This window comes from Bos indicus x Bos taurus, chromosome 19 (genome assembly GCF_003369695.1).
Source record: "Bos indicus x Bos taurus breed Angus x Brahman F1 hybrid chromosome 19, Bos_hybrid_MaternalHap_v2.0, whole genome shotgun sequence".
Taxonomy (NCBI): Eukaryota; Metazoa; Chordata; class Mammalia; order Artiodactyla; family Bovidae; genus Bos; species Bos indicus x Bos taurus.
The window spans coordinates 41,360,254-41,385,214 of NC_040094.1; the positions used below are offsets into that span (position 1 = coordinate 41,360,254).

General features: G+C 48.8%; 1 protein-coding gene across 2 annotated transcripts; it reads left to right on the forward strand.

Annotated features, from left to right (window-relative positions):
• The first annotated feature begins 8,000 nt into the window (after positions 1–8,000).
• On the forward strand, positions 8,001–19,554 carry GSDMA (gasdermin A). Of its 2 annotated transcripts, XM_027517704.1 has the most exons (12): positions 8,001–8,114; positions 9,961–10,179; positions 10,360–10,540; positions 12,808–12,973; positions 14,143–14,239; positions 14,877–14,924; positions 15,316–15,342; positions 15,873–15,893; positions 16,798–16,952; positions 17,413–17,527; positions 18,366–18,439; positions 18,955–19,554. In XM_027517704.1, the coding sequence occupies exons 2-12, from the start codon at positions 9,966–9,968 to the stop codon at positions 19,195–19,197; spliced, it is 1,341 nt and encodes a 446-aa protein (XP_027373505.1). In that variant the 5' UTR covers positions 8,001–8,114; positions 9,961–9,965; the 3' UTR covers positions 19,198–19,554. The 2 variants fall into 2 exon arrangements, with proteins under 2 accessions (XP_027373505.1, XP_027373506.1); XM_027517705.1 differs by lacking the exon at positions 15,873–15,893.
• The last annotated feature ends 5,407 nt before the right edge of the window (positions 19,555–24,961 follow it).

Below are 24,961 nucleotides of genomic sequence, written 5' to 3' on the forward strand. Positions count from 1 at the left end.
ACCAGAACCTGACATTGTTCCCCTCTGAAGGTGAGAGAAATTGAAGGACTTTTCTTCCCTCCCACCCCATAATATGATGGAGGCTGGGAAAAGGTGGACAAAGTCTTAGAAGGCGAGAGGGACACAAAGACCCCCCTTTTGCAGCAAAGGAAAGAAACTGCTCAAGTGAAGACCTCATTCCCAGAGTCCCTTGGGGTGATGGTGGCTGGGATGCAGAGGGGTCCCGCAGACTTTGACAGGATGTAGTGAAGTCAGGAATCCCAGCCACGGGTTTCTTGGGCCTTTAAGTGCATCCTCTCCCTGCGCCCAGCCTCCACCACCACTCTGCCAGGCAGGATGAGGCTGGGTTGCACCTCGGGGCAGGAGGACGCTTCTACCCTTAGGGCTCTCAGTCCTTCTGCTTCTGTTGCAGTTGCCTGTAATGTTCCTTTCCCCTGGGCAGGATCCTCAACACCCATCGAAAAATACTGTAAGGAGTTGAGCTCCTCCATCACCCCACAACAGGCCCTGATGTGATCCTCTTTCCCTGGGGAGGGCTTCTTGAGGGAGCACCGGGACACCAAACCCCACGCTCAAGTGCCTGTGAGTGGCAGGCCTTTCGGGTGAAGTTACATGGAAGTAGACACAGGGTAGGGTTCTGGTCACTGCTGTCCTGTACTCAAAGCTCTGTCTGGGCCTGAGCCGTTTCCCGGAGGGCCCACGGGGTTTCGGGAGCCACAGGCTGAGGTTAAGGAGTTGCTGCTGGTGCCGCTGGGCCAGGTGCACAGGCTGCCGGAGCCCTGGGCCTCGCGGGGGCGGGGCCGAGGCGCCCGGGGGCAGGGCCCGGGCTCTCGGGGGCGGGGCCGGGGCTCGCGGGGGCGGAGCCGAGGCGGAGTGGGCAGGATTGCAGGAGGCTGGGGGTGGGGCGCGGAGAAGGCGATGGCACCCCACTCCAGTACACTTGCCGGGAAAATCCCATGGACTGAGGAGCCTGGTGGGCTGCAGTCCATGGGGTCGCTAAGAGTCGGACACGACTGAGCGACTTCACTTTCACTTTTCACTTTCATGCATTGGAGAAGGAAATGGTAACCCACTCCAGTGTTCTTGCCTGGAGAATCCCAGGGATGGCGGAGCCTGGCGGGCTTCCGTCTATGGGGTCGCACAGAGTCGGACACGACTGAAGCGACTTAGTAGTAGTAGTAGGGTGTGGGGCGACACGGGAGTTCCGGAGCACGTTGCAGTGGTAACTGCAGGACGGCGGGGCTTAAAACGGCTGGGGGCCAGGTTTGGATCTCTGAGGGCGGAGTTGGGGTGCTGGTGATGGCTAGACCTTCGGTGCTGAGGGCGGGGCCAGGTGGTGGGAGCGGGGCAACGGAATGAGGGCGGGGCTTAACGCAGCTTGAGGCGGGTGTGGGCGGCCTGGGTTGGGGCTAGGGACGGCAGGGGCCAGACGCAGGTCGGATTGGGCGGAACTGGCCTCCTCTGGGAGATCTCGGCAAGCACATCCAATTTAAGGGAGGCTTCTTTATGCAAAGGTGGAGATTAGACTCCTGCCCCGAGGGAGCCCTCCCTCTCAGTGGGGAGACCTGTTTCTCCCTCACAGAACTCCCTGTCTCTCGTAACTACGGGAATATCTAGCTGACCAGTTCTCACCTCTCTACCATATGGGTGAGGGGGCCTGGATCTTAACAAGCCAGAAGTTCTGGGAGTCCGAGTGGCAGGCCCGGGGACTCAGTCCTCAAATGACTGTAGGAGACTTCTGGCAAACTCAGCCCCATACTGGCTGAATACATCCTCTCCCTGTGTAGGGTCTGGGCTGTAAGCGTCGGGAGTGGGAGTGGGGTGAGTTAACTGCTGAGGTTGACGGTCCTACTGGACTCGGCCCAGTGGTACCAAGCAGGAGGACCTGAAACATAATTTACGAGTCCCAGTGCAAAATGAGAAATATGTTAAAAATTTATTGGGTTATTATTTAAGATGACAACTGTTGTCCTTTTAGTCACTAAGTCGTATCAACTCTTTGGGACCCCATGGACTGTAGCCCACCAGGCTCTTCTGTCCATGGGACTTCCCAGGCAAGAATACTGGAATTAGTTGTCATTTCCTTCTCCAGGGGATCTCCCCAGCTCAGGGATCAAAGCCATGTTTCCTGCATTGGCAGGCAGATTCTTTACTGTGGAGCCAACAGGGAAGCCCTAACTTAACAACAGCAGAGTTTAACTAAGCAAGAGTCTAACTAAGCAGAGTTTAACACAATCAAGCCAGCTGTGGTACCAAGCAACAAAGCAGAATGACTCAGGGTCCAAGCTCCAGTTGTCCCCTCCAAAGAAAAATAAGAGGTGCAAGTCTTCCTACCCCACCCCCCACTCCCACTCATTTTTCCCAATGGAGAGGGGAATATATTCTTTTAAGAATCTCCTCTTATCCTCTCCTGGAGGGGAGTGAATCTGCGGCACCCCCAACAAACAAACACACACATCACACACACACACATGCAAGCCCCAACTCTCAGAGCTGCCTTACAATCCCCTGCCCACCAGAGAGGGAGAGAGCATGCCCCTGTCCCTCATGCCATCACCACTCCTGTACCCTCTGCAGAGCTGAACCAGGAGCAGCAGCAGCTGCTGGCCATGTCCATGGAGAAAGTCTTCCTTCTCCAACAGGCAGAGTTGGTGAGGATCTGAGGATTGCACAGTGGATGTCAGGGATGACAACAAAGGTAAACTTGAACACTAGAAAGGATGTGGGAGCGCACCCAGTTCCACTCCCTCTCTCATGATGAACACTCTGGGCCAGAGAGCAGAGGGTACTTCTCCCAGGCCACACAGCAGGCCCTGGGCAGAGCTCTCTACAGATCGCAGATCTCCAGATTCTTAACACATGCCCATTTCTTCTCACAAAGGGGTAGAAGGGGTCAAGGAAGGGGCAGGGACTGAAATTTAAAATTTTACTGCAGACCATCTCTGAAGTTGGTAGGTCCCCAAATGCAAAGCCCCTTGGGATGTCTATTCTCTACCATGCAGGTGGTGACCATGCTGGAACAAATTCTTCCAGTGGGAGGCAGTGCTCTTCTGTCTTCACTTCAAGCTGCCCAGGGGCTTTTAGGGTGAGGAGCTGAAGGTCACCCAGCCCTGGTTGAGCTCTGCAACCTTGACATACAAAGGGATGGACCCCACTATACCCAGGAGCCCAGGGCCTCGTCACCATCTGTGTCCTCCATGCCATCCTTGCTATCTTTCAGGTGTGGCCAATCTGGCTTTTCCCAGTTGGAACAGGGGAAAACAGAGTAGGGCTTGGCACAGACCTGAGGAAGCTGGAGAAATGGAGAGGAGCTTCGTCTCCAAGTTTTCCTGGAAGCAGAGTTTCAAAGGCTCCACCTGGGACTCAGTCTCTTTAACCAGGCTCTGGAGACTCTGTCCCGTCTGGAGAGCCTAGGAATCACAACTGAGGAGGAAAGCTTCTCTTTCATCAGCCAGGGAATGGATGGAGTTCCAGCCCTTGATGCAGCTGCATCTTCAGCCTGACAGTTAGGGAACCTGGCAGCAGAGGGCTGGGGGCAGCGAGGGCTGGCACCTTAAAGTTGGACATTGAGTTTGATGCATTTCTTCAGTTCTTCAGCATAACTTTGATTTGAGTAAGTATCACAGGCCATTGACCAATGTCTGCTCAGCCAGAATTTGGGAGATGTTTTGGGCTCCAAAGCTGATTTGGGAATTTGGGAAGAAAACTTAAAGGTTTTTAAGGGATAATAAAAGAGTCTGGGGTTTTATTTCATTCATCTCACAATCTGAAATCTGCACCCCGAAACTTCCAACCTCCCAGGAGAAATATAAAACACGATGCCTTAGGGGCACATTTTTTCTGCTCCTCCATCACTCTGGCCTGTCTTCATCCCTAGCTAGTCCACCTCCTTTTACTCAGCAAAGGTCTAGAAGCATGTCTGGGCAGGGGGTCACTTCCCCTAAATGCTCCAACCTTCCCAAATCCTCCTCCTTTTGCCTTCAATTTGGAGAAGGGGGTAGCAGAGGATAAGATGGTTAGATAGCATCACAGACTTAATGGATACGAATTTGAGCAGACTCTGGGAATAATGGAGGACAGAGGATCCTGGCAAGCTACACAATCCACGGGATCTGGCCTACATACGTGTGCTAAGTGGCTTCAGTTATGTCCAACTCTTTGCAACCCTATGGACTGTAGCCCCCCAGGCTCCTCTGTCCATGGAATTCTCCACGCAAGAATACTGTAATGGGTTGCCATTTCTTCCTCCAGGGGATCTTCCCAGGAACTTGTGTCTCATATCTCCTGCATTGGCAGATGTATTCTTTACCACTAGTGCCACCTGGGAAGTCATCTGGTCACCTACACACATTGCATAAATGAAGAAAGTGGATAAGGAAGTAATGCCCTGTCCCAATGTCTGTATCTGTCTGCAGGGTTTGCCGTGCACTCTGTGGCTCAGGTTTTCAGAGAATAGGTGGCCGGGGCTTCCTCCCCTAAGTGGATTCCCTTTCCTGATCCCCTTGGCTGATCCCCCATCTCCTAGCAGCGACACACAAATCACAAGCTTGGCGCAAAGCTCAGGGGTGATTATCACCCATTACCTTCCCTAATTTACCACCAGAGGGAGAGCAAAGCCTGTTTCTTGCATCAGCACAGCTGCCCCACCCTGGCTCCTGTTTCAACAAATCTCTATTAATTGACCTAAAGCGTTCTTACACATTAGTACAGTTTAAGTTTCCTCCAGTACAATTGTGTCCCAGATTCCCCTGAACATAAACAAGGACTCTAAGGAAAAGAAGTCTCTGAACCCTAAAGGGATTCCGTGTGTGTGTGTGTGTGTGTGTTGTACTTTTTGCAGCTCATGCTCCACCAGGCTTCTCTGTCCATGGAATTTTCCAGGCAAGAATACTGGAGTAGATTGCCATTTCCTTCTGCAGGAGATCTTCCTGACCCAGGAATGGAACCCAGGTCTCTTGCGTCACATCTCCTGCATTGGCAGGCTGATTCCTTACCACTGCGCCACCTGAGAAGCCCCAGAGGAATTCTATGGTCTCTTCCTAATGCTTTTACCAGAGGTTTTCTTGAGGAATTGGTAGTGATGGGGGCGGGGTAGAGGGGGAGGTTGACAGAAAGACCGGATATCTTGGGTGGATGGAAGGAGCAGCAGAGGGACGAGCTGACAGAGATATTTTTATGCCAAAAGCACAAGACATTCAACTGGTTAGCCTCACAAACCCTTATTTCTTCTCTGTGCCTTGAACCCTCAAAGACTCCTGCTTGCAACACCATCAGGCAGTGTGGGGAATGGAGCGATAGGATGGAGGTCGGTGGGAGCAAGCCTGGTAGAGTTCAGAATGAAAGAAGGATGGCATGAGAAACAAAGGAGCAATACTGCTAGGCCCGAGGAGAGAAAGCTGGCTAGATGGATTTTGGGGGTCCTCAGGAAGAGCAGATACAGGTGTGACTTTTTTTTTTTTGGCCACACTGCACAGCATGTGGGATCTTAGTTCCCCAACCAGGAATTGAACCTGTGCCCCCTGCAGTAGACGTGTGAGATTCTTGACCATTGGATCTCCACGGAAGTCCCCAGGCATGACTTCTTGAAACCACTATTCTCCAAATCTCTGGAGAACGAGCTGAACTGGAAACCTTGACTTGCAGTCAGTGGGAGGAAGATAGACACCAGGAAGAAACTCCCCCAAAGTCTGGCCAAGACAGTGGTGGGCTGAGAAGGTGGGGAGGGGGGCCACCTACTCTGAAACTTATTAAGGGATGGGAGACTGCACAGCCCAGGACCACATGCTGGTTGCTATAGAATCACATCCATGTGCTGAATAAGAGCTATAGAGAGGAAAAGATGAAAATCCAGGAAGAACCAGGAAACGAAAGGTGGAGAGGATATTACACAGACACACATTTCTGCATATACATGCACTCATGATGGGAACTGCATGACTAATGACAGCCCTCCCACACACTCCAGCTCCCACCTTTTCTTCTCTTAAGGAAAGGGATGTTTGCTTAAGGTGATGGTTAGAGCTGTTGAAGGAGGAGGTATTAGATAGCTACACAAAATGAGAGTGGGTAGGTAGAAAAAGAGGTGAACCAAAAGACAGAGGCAGGGGACATCCCTGATGGTCCAGTGGTTAAGACACACCCTCCAACACAGGGAGTGTGGGTTGGATCCCTGGTCAGGGAACTAAGATTCCCACGTGCTGTAGGTTGCAGCCAAAAAGTTTTTTAAAAACAAGGTTGGGAGCTTCCTTTGTGGTCCAGTGGTTAAGAATCCACCTGCAAAAACAGGGGACACAGGTTAGATCCCTGGGCCAGAAAGACCCCTCATGTTGGGGGGCAACTAAGCCTGTGCGCAGCAACTCCTGAGCCCCACATCCCCGAGAGCTGGCGCACTGCAACAAGAGAAACCACCGCCATGAGAGGCCCATGCATCACAACTTGAGAAAGCCTGCATGCAGCAGCAAAGACCCCGTACAGCCCAAAAATTTTAAATAATTAAAAAAAAAAAAACGAAGTTGTATTCATACTAAGTCAATACACAAAAATCAATTTAAAAAAGAAAGATAGGAGGCAGGAACCAGAGGCCCAGCAAGGGCAAGGTCTTGTCTTGTTTCAGGACCCAGAGGAGAGAGATTTGGGAGCAGCTGACATACTAACTGAGACTCTCAGGATAAAGGTGAAGTAGTTAAGTTTTTAAAACCTTGGCTGAGGGTGATGTGATCTCATCTCTCCCATTCACCACCAAGCCCTCAAGGAAACCTCCAGTAAAGACCTAACTTACTCTTCATGGCCTTCAAGGTCACATTTCAGTTTTGGTGGGTGATATTGAGGAGAGCCAAGAGGTGAGAGCATGAAGGCTCAGTGGTGTTCAGATTTACGTGCGGATGGACAGTCACAGATCCCAACAACATAGGAGCTTTGCTTGTGAGTGTCTTGATTTGTCATCTAGGGACCTGTCATGTGTGTAAAGTCTCCTTCACAATTCCTTCCAGGCAGAGATTTAAGATAAGAGCAAGACTTTGATGGGGAGGGATAAATTGGGAGTTTGGGGTTAGCAGATGCAAACTACTACATATAAAACAGACAAACAAGGTCCTACTGTACAGCACAGGGAGCTATATTCAGGATCCTACAGTACACTATAATGGGAAAGAATACGAAAAAGAATATGTGCATATATGTATAACTGAGTCACTTTGCTGTATACCTGAAACCAGCACAGCATTGTCAATCAACTACACAATAACATTTTCAAAAACTACACTCCAGTTAAAAGATGAGAGCAAGACCTGAGTCACCAATGGTGAGGAGTCTGAATTCCCATGGCAAATACACACTGTGGGCTCTTCCATTAACTCCACTGGGCCTCTGCCTCTGCATATGTGTATGTACAATACTACGTGAGTACAGAGATGCTGAGCAGGAAGCAACGCAGAGGAACATTTGGTGTATCTCCGTCTCCCCCTACACAGACATAAGCTTCTAGCAGTGCCATAGTTAGGTCCCTGTGTGACAAACAAGGCAGAGGACAGTTTTTCTAGCTGCTCTGCTTGTTGTTGGAATCTGAAGACACACAGGATTTCTTATCCCCTCATCACACCCACAAGGCCTCATCATGAATCCTAGATGCTTCCTGATGACCATGATGATAAAATAGACATGCCTGTCCCACATCACACACATGCATGTGAACACACACACACACACACCCACACCCCTGCCTGTCCCCACTGCCTCTCTCTGCAGCCCTCTCCAAGGTGCCTTCCTTCCTCTCTTCTCAGCCTGTCAAGCCAAACTTCAGTCGCCACCTCTCCCCCACCCACGCCGGCACCTGCCTGGCAGCACCTCACCCACCCCCTCAGCCCTCAGGAGGCCAGGGCCCAGGGCAGGGTGCACGTGGAACAGGTTGATGCTGTTCTCCTGGAAGTGGAGCAGCTGCAGGGTGGGGTCACTGGGGCAGGCGGGGTCCCTGGAAGCCTACATCCTTGCCTCCACAGAGGCATAAAGCCACAGCCTGACCTGGTGAGGGACTGTCATTCTCTCAGCCCACAGACCCAGAGGGCTCCTGACCTTTACCCAAGACCCAGCTGCCAGACAGGACCCAGCACTGCTCCCTGGTAAGAACTTGATGACACCAGGGGTAGGGGGCAGGGGGTGGTTCTAGGGGTGGGACAGGAAGGGCTTAGGAGTCCCATAGGGCCCACTGGGGTAGAAATGTTTTTTGTTTTTTTTTTTAGTATTTATTTATTTATTTGGCTGCACTGGGGCTTGCTACATCTTTTAGTTGCAGCATGTGGGATCTAGTTCCCTGACCAGGGGTCGAACGTAGGGCCCCCTGCATTGGGAGCATGGAGTCTTAGCCACTGGACCACCAGGGAAGCCCGTGGGGTAGGAATCTTGACTGGCCTTGGGGAAGGAAGGGAGAGGTGGCCCCGTGAACACCTCTCTGGTGAGGAGGAGACAGCAGTCACCCAAGACTTTCCTGGCTGGCCAGGTTGCCTGTCCCACCTAAGCCTTCCAAGGAATGAGGAATTTAAAAAGTGCGTTGGAGTATGGTTGTATGGTTGGCAGAATGGGCTTGTGTACCTGTGAGTGTGCCCCCGGCCTCCCTAACTCTGTGAGGTGCCCACAGCAGGTATGAGGTGGTTTCCAGCCAGCTGGTATGTCCTCTTCCACCCCTGGGGATAATTCAGCTGGGCCAGCTGGCTGACCAGCTAAAACACCCGGACTTAAACCTCAAAGGCAGAGACCAGAGGCCATGAACCTCTGGAGGCCATGAACCTAATGCAGGCCCCGCACTCTCCAGGGCCCTCTGATCCTAGCTTATGTCTCCCAGCATTAGTTGCTTCAGTCATGTCTGACTCCGCAACTCTTTGGACTGTAGCCCACCAGGCTCCTCTGTCCATGGGATTTTCCCAGCAAGAATCCTGCAGTGGGTTGCCAGGCCCTCCTCCAGAGGATCTTCCCGACCCAGGGATCAAACCCATGTCTCCTGCATTGCAGGCAGATTCTTTACCATCTGAGCCACAGGGCTGCATTTCTTCATTCATTCTTTCCACACACATTTGTCAAGCTCCGTGTCAGCACTGGGCACTGTGCTTGGAGCTGAAGCCACAGAGATGACTAAGACCCACTTCCTGGCCTCGGGGAGGTCACAGTCAAATAGGTGAGAGTCAAGTAAACAGATCACAGCCACATGAGGTGGCAGGTGTTTCAGAAGGGCATGTACACAGTGCTTTGGGGACGTGGGACAGAGTCACTGGCTGCTGGAAGCAGGGAAGGAAGGGGTCACAGAGAAGTGACCCAAAGTAACCCAAAGTGAGTCTTAAAGGACGAACAGGGATTCCAGATGGAAGAGGAGGTATTACAAGTAGATGGGACAAAAGCAAAGAGCAGCAAGATGTCTGGATCTGTTGAGTGGTGCCAGGAGGGAAATGGGTCTACCCACAGCTGTGAGCCAGGAGCGGGGCGACATTAAGATACAGGGAAGTGACACCCACCCAAAGAAAGAGCAACGGGGTGAGCAGCATTGTCCCCTGGGTCCTCCTACCAGTGGTGGCTGCGTCTCTCCCCCAGGTTCCCCAGGTGGTGGTTTTCATGGTTCACTGGTGGGGAGACAAGGTGGGCGTGGCTGAGTGAAAGGAGCTTTACTTCCACATTAATGAGATGTGCCAGTCAGGCTCCAGGTCCATGAAGACAGTGAGCAGGGACTGAGCAAAGAGCCCTTCACAACGAGAGGGGAGGGCTGCCTCCGCTAGCCAGCCTTGCAGCCAGGCAAGTTGTTTCAGCTCTCAGGACCTCATTTCCTCACCATAAAACGAAGACTCCTCTGGTCCCTTTCAGCTCTGACATCCTGAGGATTCAGGCGTCTTTAAGGGTATACCCTACTCCAGAGCCCATGGACCTGTCTTGGTGGAAGATGTCACCCTTCCTCCCAACTTGTCACTTTCCCTCCCCGTACAGAGACAATGACCATGTTTGAAAATGTCACCCGGGCCCTGACCAGACAACTAAACCCTCGAGGGGACCTGACACCCCTGGACAGCCTCATAGACTTCAAGCGCTTCCATCCCTTCTGCCTGGTCCTAAGGAAGCGGAAGAGCACCCTCTTCTGGGGTGCCCGGTATGTCTGCACCGACTACACCTTCCTGGACATTCTCGAACCTGGCAGCTCTCCTTCAGGTCAGCCTTGGCCACGGACTTGGGGACCAAGGGAGGGGCAGGAGCCGGCCAACCAGGAGGACCTGAAGCTGTCTCTGCCCAGGGGACAGGGGTGGGAATCCTCTAGCCAGAAAGTTCTCGAAGGAGGCAGGGAGGAGGAAGCGCCTCAGCCCAGCCCCCTTCATCTTCTCCCTCCTGCAGACCCAACAGATTCGGGGAACTTTGGCTTTAAGAATATGCTGGACGCCCGAGTGGAGGGAGAGGTGGATGTGCCAAAGACGGTCAAGGTGAAGGGGACGGCCGGCCTGTCCCGGAACAGCACCCTGGAGGTCCAGACCCTCAGTGTGGCGCCCAAGGCTCTGGAGACCTTGCACCAAGAGCGGTGAGACTCGGGGCAAAGCTGTGCGGTGGAAGGGTGCTCTGGGCCTTGAGTCCAAGGGCAGGGCCCTCACACTGAACTTTCATCCATGGTCACCCCAGAGGAGCTCTTGAAGATGACTCTTCAGCCTGTGGGTGCTTCCGGGCCATTTCCTAACCACTCCCCTCAACCCCACCCCCATCCTTCCACCACCTCCCCACTCTCACGAACACCCGAGGATGAGTGTTTTCACACTAATGAATTGTGTGGCCTTGGAAAAGTCACTTCGCTTCAGCTTTCTCTCCTGAAAAATGATAAGTGTTCGATGAACTCTAGGGTTTTTTTCCCTACCATAAGACTCTATGAAAATACACTAAAAAGGGAAGAAACCTTAAATACTCCCTACTGCGACTTGAGCACAGCATTCTCCTTGCGTAAACAAAGCCCCCCACCCAGCCCCAACCCGAAGGGAGCAGCGCTCAGGAACACTGCCCCAGCAGCATAAGGGGTGTGGCAGTTGCCCTGTCTGCGGGTTTCCTCAGATGTTTGACTTGACAAGGGAACTGACTTTTTAAGTAGTTAAGTGGTGGTTGAAAGGAGGTGAGTGCTGGGGAGGCAAGAAGAAAGGGCTGAGGTGCTTGGGGAATCATGCAGTAAATTCAGCCTGCCTGAGTACAAAGCACTCTGTTAGGTGCTGGACTGCACGAGAACACCTTTGCCTTGTGATTTCAGAGTGGGGGGACATGTACAACAGTAACTCTAATCCAAGGCTAGAAACGTAAGTGCCAGAGGAGGGCTTTGCCTGAGTTTTGTGTGCTGGGGAAATGGGAACAGACTTCGCGGAGGAGGCAGCCCACAACCTAGGCCTTGAAAGTGTGAAAGTGTTAGTCACTCAATCGTGTCCGGACACCAGGCTCTTCTTCCATGGAATTCTCCAGGCAAAAATACTGGAGTGGGTAGCCATTCCCTTCTCCATTCCCTTCTCCAAGGGATTTTCCCAACTCAGGGATGGAACCCAGGTCTCCTGCATTGCAGGTGGATTCTTTACCATCTGAGCCAGCAGGGAAGCCCTAGGGAAGGCCTTGAAAGATTAGCAGAAATTGGACTTGCAGGGCTGGGAGAATGCCATTACAAAGGCACACAGGTGAGAAATCTCAAAACCTGTAGGGACAGGACTTCCCTGATAGTCCAGTGGTTAAGACTCCAAGCTTCCAATGCAGGGGGTGTGGGTTCCATCCATAGTCAGGGAACTAAGATCCCACATGCTACACAGCGTGGCCAAAATAAATAAATAAATGCAATCCATCCATTAAAAAAAAATTGTTTTAACCTATAGGGGCCATGAATAGCCAGTTTGGCAGAAGCAGGTAAGAGTAAAACAAGGTAGAAATGTAGGGAGAGCCAAGACCATGGAGGACCCAGGTCAAGGACACATCTATGCTGTACCATGTACAGGGAGACTTGACGATGCTCTGATGTGCCATGATTAATCTGGCCAGACGGAGGAAGTGTGTCAGAGGATAAAGAACAGGGAAGGCAGGCAGACCAGGCCAGACTCTGTTCCACTGCCCATCAGAGAGATAAACTCAGTACAGAGGAGCAGACAGAAAGAAAAGGGCTGAATGGACGCAAAGTCTTGAGGACAACAGAGTGGATGGACTTGGCAGGGTGAGGGAGAGGATTTTGTCAAAGTGCACCTGGGAGAGGTCTAATGTGCCACCTGGCCGTGTTAATACTTCTATATTGCAGGGAATTCCCTGGTGGTCCAGTGGTCAGGACTCCGAGCTTTCATTGGAGGGAACCTAGGTTCAATCCCTGGTCAGGGAGCTAAGATTCCACAAGCCAAAAAATAAAAGTGGAGAGAAAGAAAGGACCCCCAAGGAGAGATGCACAGAACTAAGAACAGGGAGGAAAAGGAGGGGAATCCAAGGGAGAAAGAAACAACCACGAGACCCCATTCTTGGCCAGGCGCTGTGGCCGAGGATTCCCGAGTCTCTCTCTCTCTCTCTCTCTCTCTCTCTCTCTCTCTCTCTCTCTCTCTCTCTCCCCACCTCTCTCTCTCCCCGGACGTAGGTGTCATCATCCTCGTTTTATAGGTGAGGCAACCCGGACTCAGAGCAGCTGCCCTGCCAGGAGGCGGGAGAGCCGGGTTCCAGCCTGTCTTGCTCCAGAGTCCTCACGCTTCCCGACACCCCCGTGCCTCACTGCTGGGAATGACAGAGGAAAAGAGAAGGGCAGGGCCCCGATGGGGAAAAGCTCTGGACAGGTCCCTTCCGTTTCTCCTGTCACAGGAAGCTGATGGCAGAGCACCCGTTCCTGGAGGAGATGCGAAGGCGAGGAGAGAACCTGTACGTGGTGATGGAAGTAGTGGAGGCCGTGCAGGAGGTGACCCTGGAGAGAGCTGGCAGGGCCGAAGGCTGCTTCTCCCTCCCATTCTTTGCCCCGTTGGGGTTACAGGTTTGCTTCATGCACACACACTTACACTGAGTTTACCCCCAGAGGCTGCATTGCTTTGCCCAGTCAGTACCCCCCACCCCAGGATACTGAAAAGGACCCACTCCCTCCCCTTGCTCTTCAACTTCCAGACACCAGTTGGCCAGGAACCAATCATCTCTATGGTTAAGGTGCCCAGTTGGGTAGATTCCTGTGCCAGCTGCCACAGGGAGCTACGAGGGAAGGGCAAACTCACGGTCACCAGTTTTCCCTTACAGTGCTCCCAGTCTTAAGAAAGACGTCCTTGATGCCAGAAAGGTCTCAGTCTCATGAAGGAGACACAGAGGTGAAAGGCCAGAGAATACAGGCTTGGAAAATTCAATGTAAATAAGTAGTCTTTACTTACGTATATCTATGCTGTGTAAGTATAGATCCAAAAAAAAGCAAGGAGATGAAACCAGTCACTCCTAAAGTAAATCAACCCTGAGTATTCATTGGAAGGACTGATGCTAAAGCTGAAGCTCCAATACTTTGGCCACCTGATACAAAGAGCTGACTCACTGGAAAAGACTCTGATGCTGGGAAAGATTGAAGGCTTTTGAAGGAGGTGGTAGAGGATGAGATGGTTAGATAGCATCACTGACTCAATGGACATGAATTTGAGCGAATTCTGGGAGACAGTAGAGGAGAGAAGAGCCTGGCATGTTGCAGTCCATGGGGTCACAAAGAGACAGTCATGATTTAGCAACTGAACAACAACATACTGTGTAAATATTCAAGGGCTGAGTTGGAACCAGGAGTAAGGATTAATCATGGAAGGCTTCCCGAAGGAGGTGATCATGGGACAGATGGCCAAGAGGAAGAAGGAACCAGGGCCTGGATGGACGCTCTAAAGTGGGACAGGGATGCACAGGCAGGTGATGAACAGGTCTGCCCAGTTCCTTCATGTGTCTGAACCTGGAAGACAGAAAGAGGTCATTAAAGGGGTGATGAGCAGAAATGAGCAGAAGAGCTCTGAAGCTCATTCCACACTGGATGGAAAGGTGATCAGGGACACCACTGAAGAGTTCCTAACTTCTTATCTCCCCAAAGCCTTTTGGGCCTGGCCTTCCACTTGCCCTTTACCCCTTCACTCCCAACATCTCACATGTAGGATCTCTGCAGACTCACAAATCTTCATTGTCTACTCCTAGGGATCCGTAAACCACAAGGAGGCTGTCACCATCCCCAAGGGCTGCGTCCTGGCATTTCGAGTGAGACAGCTGATGGTCAAAGGCAAAGATGAGTGGGGTGAGCATGTTTTCCCCTGCAGACAAGAGTTACCCACACACTCCTAAGGCATCCTGCTCCCCTCTTGTGGCAACACTGGGGAAGCAGTAAAGGAGTATATTGTGTTGTGGTCCAACCTCCACAGACAGAACTGTAGGGCCTTCTCTGGGAGTGAGGAACCCTGGATTCTGAGCATCTCCTGAGTGCTAGCTAGGCACCTTTGTTAGCAGGGAGAAGGGAGTACAGAGATGAACAAGCACAGCCTGTGCTCTCAAGAATTCTGGGGCCAGGAGTTTCCTGGTGGTCCAGCAGTTAACTCTCCGTACCTCCACTGCAGGGGCCTTGGGTTCGATCCCTGGACAGGGAACCAGGATCTGGCATGCCACGTGGCCAAAAAAATAGAAGTCTGGTGCTGATGGAGGAAACAGACACAGATACCAGTACTAGAATGCAAAGTAGAAGATAGTGATATCATAGGGAAAGACTTACAGGGGAAGAAAAGATTACCTCCAGCCGTAGAGACAGATCAGGGGTAATGTTGAGGTATTCAAAGACAGGTTCTTAGCCTTTAGCAGAGTCCATAGGCTTGAGGCCAGAAAAAGAAGGTTGGGGCAGCTGTTAAAAGTCCTTCTGCCCTCCCTGCTCTTGTTCCTTACAGATATCCCACATATCTACAATGATAACATGCACACCTTCCCTCCCGGAGGTAAGCAAAAATTGTTTCCTGGCTCCCCACGTGTTCATCCCTACCCCTGACATTATCTGCTGACATTCTGCACCCTCTAATAGGGTATACCAGAAGCCCCCAAGGAGCCCCCTGGTTTCGTTTCCCAAGGCTCTAAAAATATCCATCTTCAGCTTTAGGAAAGGCAGATAGAGGCATAGAAATGTGCCCAAGAGAGACAGAGAAACAGAAAGAGACCGGAAGGCACCATCAGAAGCAGCAATACTGGAGACAGTGTGTGTTCCCAAAATTGCAGAGGCGGATGAGCTCTGTTTTTATAATGATCACTGATAAAGCTGCCTTGACAACTGCTCTAGATAAAAAGGCACAAAGAGGTTTTATGCTGACATATGTGTGTTGTTTCTGTCTTCAGAAAAGCCAGAAGACGAGAAGTTCACCCGTAAGTGTTTCCTGTCATTTCACTGCAACTTTCTTGATAGGATTTTAAAAGTCTAATGTTTTTCTTCCCTTCTCTCTGGGACTGAAAAGGAATATGGCAGAGCAGATCTCAGAAAGACTATTGTCTCTGAAACATGGCAGGAATTCCAATAGCTTAGGAAAAAGCAGTGGAAGGGGGAAAGTCTTTGGACAAGACTCCCAGGTGGTCAGATGCCTCTGACCTCTGTCCTCAAGGCCTTAGTAATAATGACCTGTCACATGCGCATCTGTGTCTCTGCTGCCCAGAGCCTGGGGCAGGAGCCACTGAGTCACAGTGATGCCAACTCAATCCAAGTGCCCCTTTTCACAATGCCTTAGCTTCTCTGCTGCCCCATTTCTGCCTCCCACAAATGGAACAAGAGTATCTTTAAGTCAGCTGGGACATTCCAGGAGACAGGATGTATTTCCTAACCTCCATTCATGTCCCACTCCCTGGGTATGCCTACTGTTTGGGAGGATTGCCTTCTAATTGGAATTTTTTTTTTCCTTCAGTTATCCAGGCATCTGATGTTGGTAAGGAAATTTGTGTTTCTCCCTACATGTTGGCAGGAAGGCAGTGGAAGTAACCTTGGGGTGAAGGGAGAGGAAGACAAGTGCTGAGTCCCTGGTGGTGGGGCTTGGAGCCACTTCCAGGAAGCCCACTCTTTCCAAAGCAGGCTGGATGTTCCTAGGATGCCAGGCCCCTAGAGGGGCAGGCCAAGGTTGGAGCTATCCCTAGCTGACCCATGTCCCTGGATTTAGACCCACTACTCTTGGGGCTTCCCAGGTGCTGCTAGTGCTAAAGAATCTGCTTGCCAGTGTAGGACACATAAGACACGCAAGTCCAATCCCTGGGTTGGGAAGATCCCCTGGAGGAGGGCATGGTAACCCACTCCGGTATTCTTGCCTGGAGAATCCATGGACAGAGGAGCCTGGCGGGCTACAGTCCATAGGGTCACAAAGAGTTGGACATGGCTGAAGTGACTTGGCATGAAGCACGCACACACTTCTGAGCAGTCCCCTCCCGGTCTTCACCCAGTCACCAAAATCACTTTGTCAACTGACTCTTAAGAAGGGAAAATAGACCTTCCTTCTCAACTCTTAGCGGGTGGTCCTAGAGAAAGGGAAGTCAGTTGTCTACTGATCTGGGATGGAGCCTAGAATCTCAGGGGGAATGAACGCCTGGTTTAGATGATACTGTGGGTCCTGGCCCACCCCTCGATTCCCCATCTCCCCACTCAACACCTTAAGTCAAGTCTGGGGAATAATTTTATAACTGCGTACCGTGGTCAAGCAAAAAAAGAAGCCAGGCTCTAGCTGCGAGCAGAGCTCAGGGGCAGCAGAGCCTGGGGGCCTAAGCAGGGCTGAGTGAAGGAGATCTGCCAGGAGCGCACATACTGAACTGCTGAAGAGGATGCCACATCTGCTGTTGCCACAGGGGCGGTACACGAGGACTTCAGGACCCTAAAAGAAGAGGTTCAAAGGGAGACCCAGGAAGTGGAGAAACTGAGCCCGGAAGGGAAGAGCTCCCTGCTCAGCTCCCTCAGCAAACTCCTAGGGAAGAAAAAGGAGCTACAAGACCTGGAGCTGACGGTGAGAACCCAAGGGAATGGCAGGAGATGCAGGGGAACATGGAGGTGGGGGAGCTGGTGGGGGATCCCACAGACCCGGCAGAAGATGGCCAGTGGCCAGAGGGGTCGGCAGTGGATGCCTTCTCCAAGGCTAGTCAAGTGCCCCCCTCCCAGGCTGCCAGGGTCGCCACTGCGCCCTGTGTCCCTTTGGAGATGGGCAAACAGTGCAGATCCCCAGGCTTCCCCCTGATCAACAGAGGGTGGGCAGCAGGCCAGCAGAACCTTCTTTTGGAAGGGGGCTTGACCTTTCCTTTCCAGAGTCCGAGAGTCAGGGACCAAGGAACCCAAGAGTCTAATACTTTTCAGGACTTGATATCTTGAAAAAAAAACAAGGAAATGGGACCCCTCAAGGGACTGTCATGCGCCAGGCACTGGGAGCTCTACCCATGTTCTCCTAAATAGTCACCCAGCTTTCCCCACAGCTTGAAGAAGCCCTAGGCAAAGGACATGAAGAGACCCTGGAGGCACTCCCAAAGAATGTCCTGCTATCAAAGGGGGCTATGGACGCCATCCTCTATTTCCTTGGAGCCCTAGCAGGTAAGTGGGGAGTGAGGTCTTCATTTATACACCTATTCAGTACTAGGAATGAGTCACTAAATGAATTCTTGAATGAATGAATGAGTAAATAAATGCCAGGCAAATTGTACTGCAGTTAAGTAGTTTATATCTACATTCTAAAAAAATTGGTTTCATTCCTTAGGATTCACATGGTCACCATACCCTAGTCTTGCTAACAGAGGTTGGGAAATAATCCTAGTTTTATCAGCCATATATTTAAAACTTCTGCATATTGCTAAGCTCATCACTTTAATTTCAATATCTGATAGCTTTAATCTGAGGATAACATCTTCTGATCTTACCCCTGAATTCTTTTTCCCTCTGCAAGAAACATTGTCCCACTTTGAAAAACACTCTGATCCTTCACATGTAAGCTGAGATGTTTGTTGCTTCAAGAAGGCTGCCCTAGGAGCTTCCCTGGTGGTGGCTAAGACCCCATCCTCCCAATTCAGGAGGTCCAGGTTTGATCCCTGGTCGGGGAACTAGATACCACATGCCTCAACTAAGACCCAGCACGGACAGATTAATTAATTAATTTTAAAAAAAGAAGACTCCTGCCCTCAAACACCAAGACCAAAGTAGATCCTCAGCTATGGCTCCTTGCACGTTATTTTGTCTTCTCTGCTAGAATGCGGAGAAGTTCCTTGAGTGAGCATGATTTTTTCTGGGCCAGCAAAGGTGCCTGGCCCAGAACAGGCATTCCACCGTGGGTGAACATATAAATCAGTGAGTGCTGAAATTCTGGAAGTACAGCCATTGGAACTTGTAGTTCCCTTTGTACCAACACACATCTCTTCCTCTGCTTTTTTTTCTCCAGAGCTAAGTGAAGCCCAACAGAAGCTGCTGGTAAAATCCATGGAGAAAAAGATCCTACCAGTGCAGCTAAAGCTGGTAAGAAAAAAATGGCAGCTGTTAGGAAGACTTTGGAAGGGAATCAGTTATAACTAGTGGAAAGATACAATCTAACCTAATGACAGAACCCTCCTACAGGGCCTCTGTCTTATCCTAGGAGATCATGCCTACTTCTCATTTCTCTCCATGTTTCTTCCTATTTGCTATTTCGCAACTAGAAGTAGGGGAGTGCATTTCTGGGCAACTGTCTGTGTTTTTCAGTCTGGTCCTGGGAGAAGAGACAGAAAACTCTAGTTTGGTTTATTCCTAGCCAACTGATGTGAGTCAATCTTAATGTCTCTGAGTCTCAATTCACTCCTCTGTAAAAGGGGTCTAAAAATAAATGTGCTGCCCATCCTACAAGGCTGTTAAAAAGCCCAGGCAGAGTTGTCATGTAATGTAACCTAAGGGGTTATAGTGAGAGAAAGTTAGCCCTCTTTGTGGATTTTTTGAGATGGGAGAAAGGAATAGAGGTTTCCAGTTCTTTCTTTTCATACTACTTTGCTTCTTTACAGGTGGAGAGCACAATGGAACAGAATTTCCTCCAGGATAAAGAGGGTGTATTCCCCCTGCGACCTGAGCTGCTCTCCTCCCTTGGGGAAGAGGAACTGACCCTCACAGAGGCCCTAGTGGGGCTGAGTGGCCTGGAAGTGCAGAGATCCGGCCCCCAGTACATGTGGGACCCAGACACCCTCCCCCGCCTCTGCGCCCTGTATGCTGGCCTCTCCCTCCTGCAGCTACTGACCAAGGCCTCCTAACTTGCCTTTTCCATTCAACTCCTGCTTCCTTAATGCCTTCCCTACCTCACTGCACCCTGTGCGAACACCCAAGGGCATTTCAGAACCACCAGGCTAAGGATAACGGAAACTGTAGCTGATCACTCAATTCCCACTTGTCCAACTCTGTACATCCCCCATCCCTATTGCTCCACAGCCCATCCACAGATGCTTAAATTCTCTAATAGTGTAAACACTCAAAGTTGAAAAACTATGAACCATTTCAGCAAATCCCAAATTAATTAATTAATTTCCTATCCCAACCCCTCCCACTTATGATTCCCCAAATCAAACTTTACTGGAATTGATGAAAAAAACATTATTTCACTTTGAGTGAAATGTCTTTTGGTGTTTTTCCTTAAAGAATCTATCCTAAGGAAATTCTTAATTTGTGCCAGAAAAAAAACAAAGACATTATCATACTCTATACAGATTATATGTACATGAATACTATTATGATGTCCTCAGACCAGCTAGAAAATGCTCAGAGAACTATGAAGGTGTAGAATTTGGACTCTAGACTCTAGAATTAGAAGATCATCAAAGCAATTTGTCTTCCAAGAGGAGATTTGAGGTTCTCTGGACTTGGGTTGAGGGACTGGAAAAGGTGAATACCTAATATGTGGTACAAACACAAGAGTAAGACAACTTCCAAGTTTATTGAATAGAAAATGCAGGGGAATTCCCTGGCTCTCCAGTTGTTAGGACTCTTAAGTTTCCAATGCCAGGGGGCCAGGGTTTATCCTCAGTCTGGGAACTAAGATACCACAATCCATGCAGCCAAAAAAAAAAAAAAAAAATATATATATATATATATATATATATATATATATTTATATATATAAATATTTATATATTTTTTATGCAGATAAGTAAAAAATAAATGGTACCCCAAGAATACTGGGTGGCTTCCCAGATGGTACTAGTGGTAAAGAATCCACCTGCTAATGCAGGAGATGCAAGAGACTTGGGTTTCATCCCTGGGTCAGGAAGATCCCCTGGAGTAGGAAATGGCACTCCACCCCAGTAGTCTTGCCTGGAAAATACCACAGGCAGAGGAGCCTGGTGGGGTACAGTCCATGGGGCCGCAAAGAGTCAGACAGGATGGAGCATACACAAGAATAAGACTGATCCAAAATTTTAAAAAAGAAAATATAATATTATCTTCTCATTCCACCCTTCCTTCTTCTGCCCTCAATTAGGGTGGTTGCAGGAGGAAGTGAGGTGGGTAGAACTGGCATGTGGACGGGTTAACATACACATTCAGTCTCGTAAAACTGCTAGGTTTATACCAGCCTCCTCTGCCTAAAGCTGGGTTTTAACATCTTTCACTGATCTCTTTTAACATAGTTTTATGGGTGGAATAATTTCTCCAAGGTTTTTGGCCCCAGGAGTCAGACTCTTCTCTTTCTTAGCCACCCTTCTCCAGGCTGGTTCCCTCACTCACCAAGAATTCAAGACCAACTGCCAAAAACTTTGTGTTAAGCCATCCTCCCCCATGCTGGGGCGTCTCCAAGGCCTTGCTCAAGGACATACTAGGCAGTTATCTGCTGACTTGATTGTTTTTCCCTTGTGATGTAAACTTAATAATGAAGTGAGCTAACACTCTAACTATCCAGAAAGGTAACCTCATAAAGACGAACAGCAAAGCCCATCTGTATTCTTCCTTTGCCATTCTCATCTACCTACAGTTACAGATATGGTGTTATAAAGAACACGCTTTAGGGACTTCCCTGGTGGTCCAATGGCTAGCACTCCAAGCTCCCAATGCTGGGGGCCCCGGTTTCAGCCCTGGTCAGGGAACTAGATCCAGCATGCTTCAACTAAGACCCAGCATGGCCAAATACATAGATATTAAAAAAAAAAAAGAAGAACACATTTTAATGAGTTTACTCCAATGATGATTCAAAAGTCCTGTTATCCAATCTCCCAGCCCTAGAGCAGTTCGGGAAGAATTGATCATTTTTCACTAAAACTGGAGAACACAATTTTCCATTTAGGAAATCACTACTTAGTACAAGGAGCTAGCTATTCACTCCAATAGTATAAAAGGAGGGATACAAAGAATATCCTCTCTTTGTAAAAATATAAAGGAGAATATGGTCAAAACATTCTCTGCCCTCTAGGACCTTACAGCAGGGCTAGGTTGCCTTGCAGGGTCTGACCTGGTCTAAACGCAAAGCTTCCATTTACAGAAGAGATAAAAGTTCCAAGATAGGAAAGGAGTTTTTTGCTTTTTGTGTCTTAGGAAATTGGAATCTGTATACTCCTGCAGAATCACCGGAGGAGTCCTTTGAAAGAGTGGATGGGGTTTCAGATCCAGTTTCTTTTCCCTGGGGGACTCTTGGGTGCTCCTTAAATGCACTAGTATTCTGTTCCCCATTTCACTACAGTGTCTGTCTGGATGCATATCATCTCCCCAAAGGATCCCCGAAGCCTCTCTGTTTCCTCCAGCCTCACAATACACCACAGCCCAGAGCAGAGCTTCCAGCATGCCACATTCTGAAGCTGATTTTTTTTACCACCCCGCCCCCTAAATATGCTATCCCTGGGTCTCATAGAGACCAGACTCCTAAATTTTATTACACTGAAGTAATTACACCCAAATACACTCTCCCCGAAAAAAAGTCCGAGATGAAATGCAGTACACAATGGAGTATTACTCAGCCATTAAAAAGAATACATTTGAATCAGTTCTAATGAGGTGGATGAAACTGGAGCCTATTATACAGAGTGAAGTAAGCCCGAAGGAAAAACATAAATACAGTATACTAACGCATATATATGGAATTTAGAAAGATGGTAACAATAACCCGGTGTACGAGACAGCAAAAGAGACACTGATGTATAGAACAGTCTTATGGACTCTGTGGGAGAGGGAGAGGGTGGGAAGATTTGGGAGAATGGCATTGAAACATGTAAAATATCATGTAAGAAACGAGTTGCCAGTCCAGGTTCGATGCACGATACTGGATGCTTGGGGCTGGTGCACTGGGACGACCCAGGTATGGGGAGGGAGGAGGGAGGAGGGTTCAGGATGGGGAACACATGTATACCTGTGGCGGATTCATTTTGATATTTGGCAAAACTAATACAATTATGTAAAGTTTAAAAATAAAATAAAATTAGGAAAAAAAAAAATGACAGAATGATCTCTGTTCATTTCCAAGGCAAACCATTCAGTATCACAGTAATCCAAGTCTTTGCCCTGACCAGTAATGCTGAAGAAGCTGAAGTTGAACAGTTCTATGAAGACCTACAAGACCTTCTAGAACTAACACCCAAAAAGATGTCCTTTCCATTATAGGGGAATGGAATGCAAAAGTAGGAAGTGAAGAAATACCTGGAGTAACAGGCAAATTTGGCCTTGGAGTACAGAATGAAGCAGGGCAAAGGCTAATAGAGTTTTGCCAAGAGAACAAACTGGTCATAGCAAACACCCTCTTCCAACAACACAAGAGAAGACTCTACACATGGACGTCATTGGATGGTCAACAACGAAATCAGATTGATTACATTCTTTGCAGCCAAAGATGGAGAAGCTCTATACAGTCAGCAAAAACAAGACTGGGAGTTGACTGTGGCTCAGATCATGAACTTCTTATTGCCAAATTCAGACTTAAATTTTAAAAAGTAGGGAAAACCACTAGACCACTACAGTCAGCAAAAACAAGACTGGGAGCTGACTGTGGCTCAGATCATGAACTCCTTATTGCCAAATTCAGACTTAAATTTAAAAAAGTAGGGAAAACCACTAGACCACTCAGGTATGACCTAAATCAAATCCCTTAAAATTATACAGTAGAAGTGAGAAATAGATTCAAGGGATTAGATCTGATAGGCAGAGTGCCTAAAGAACTATGGATGAATGCTCATGACATTGTACAGGAGGCAGTGACCAAGGCCATCCCCAAGAAAAAGAAATGCAAAAAGGCAAAATGGTTGTCTGAGGAGACCTTACAAATAGCTGTGAAAAGAAGAGGAGCAAAAGGCAAAGGAGAAAAGGAAAGATATACCCATTTGAATGCAGAGTTCCAAAAAATAACAAGGAGAGATAAGAAAGTCTTCCTCAGTGATCAATGCAAAGAAATAGAGGAAAACAATAGAATGGGAAAGACTAGAGTTCTCTTCAAGAAAATTAGAGATACCAAAGGAACACTTTATGCAAAGATGGGCACAATAAAGGACAGAAATGGTATGGACCTAACAGAAACAGAAGATATTAAGAAGAAGTGGCAAGAATACACAGAAGAACTATACAAAAGAGATCTTCACGACCCAGATAATCACGATGGTGTGATCACTCACCACTCTTGTCAAGCCAGACATCCTGGAATGTGAAGTCAAGTGGGGCTTAGGAAGCATCACTACAAACAAAGCTAGTGGAGGTGATGGAATTCCAGTTGAGCTATTTCAAATCCTAAAAGATGATGCTGTGAAAGTGCTGCATTCAAAAAAAAAAAAAAAAGAAAGTGCTGCATTCAATATGCCGGAAAATTTGGAAAACTCACCAGTGGCCACAGGACTGGAAAAGGTCAGTTTTTATTCTAATCCCAAAGAAAAGCAATGCCAAAGAATGCTCAAACTACTACACAATTGCACTCATCTCACACGCTAACAAAGTAATGCTCAAAATTCTCCAAGCCAGGCTTCAATAGTACGTGTACCTTGAATTTCCAGATGGTCAAGCTGGATTTAGAAAAGGTAGAGGAACCAGAGACCAAATTGCCAACATCCATTGGATCATCAAAAAATCAAGAGAGGTCCAGAAAAACATCTACTTCTGCTTTATTGACTACACCAAAGCCTTTGACTGTGTGGATCACAACAAACTGTGGAAAATTCTTAAAGAGATGGGAATACCAGACCATGTGACCTGCCTCCTGAGAAACCTATATGCAGGTCAAGAAGCAACAGTTAAAACTGGACATGGAACAATAGACTGGTTCTAAATCAGGAAAGGAGTACGTCAAGGCTGTATATTGTCACTCTGCTTATTTAATTTATATGCAGAGTACACCATGAGAAACGCTGGGCTGGAGGAAGCACAAGCTGGAATCAAGATTGCTGGGAGAAATATCAATAACCTCAGATATGCGGATGACACCACCCTTATGGCAGAAAATGAAGAAGAACTAAAGAGCCTCTTGATGAAAGTGAAAGAGGAGAGTGAAAAAGTTGGCTTAAAACTAAACATTCAGAAAACTAAGATCATGGCATCTGGTCCCATCACTTTATGGCAAATAGATGGGGATGCAATGGAAACAGTGAGAGACTTTATTTTGGGGGGCTCCAAAACCACTGCAGATGGTGACTGCAGCCATGAAATTAAAAGACGCTTGCTCCTTGGAAGAAAAGTTATGACCAACCTGGACAGCATATTAAAAATCAGAGACATTACTTTGCCAGCAAAGGCCTGTCTAGTCAAAGCTATGGTTTTTCCAGTAGTCATGTATGAATGTGAGAGTTGGACTATAAAGAAAGCTGAGCGCGGAAGAATTGATGCTTTTGAACTGTGGTGTTGGAGAAGACTCTTGAGAGTCCCTTGGACTGCAAGGAGATCCAACCAGTCCATCCTAAAGCAAATCAGTCCTGAATATTCATTGGAAACTCCAATACTTTGGCCCCTGATGTGAAGAAGTGACTCATTTGAAAAGACCCTAATGTTGGGAAAGATTGAAGGCGGGAGAAGGGGACGCGACAGAGGATGAGATGGTTGGATGACATCACTAACTCAATGGACATG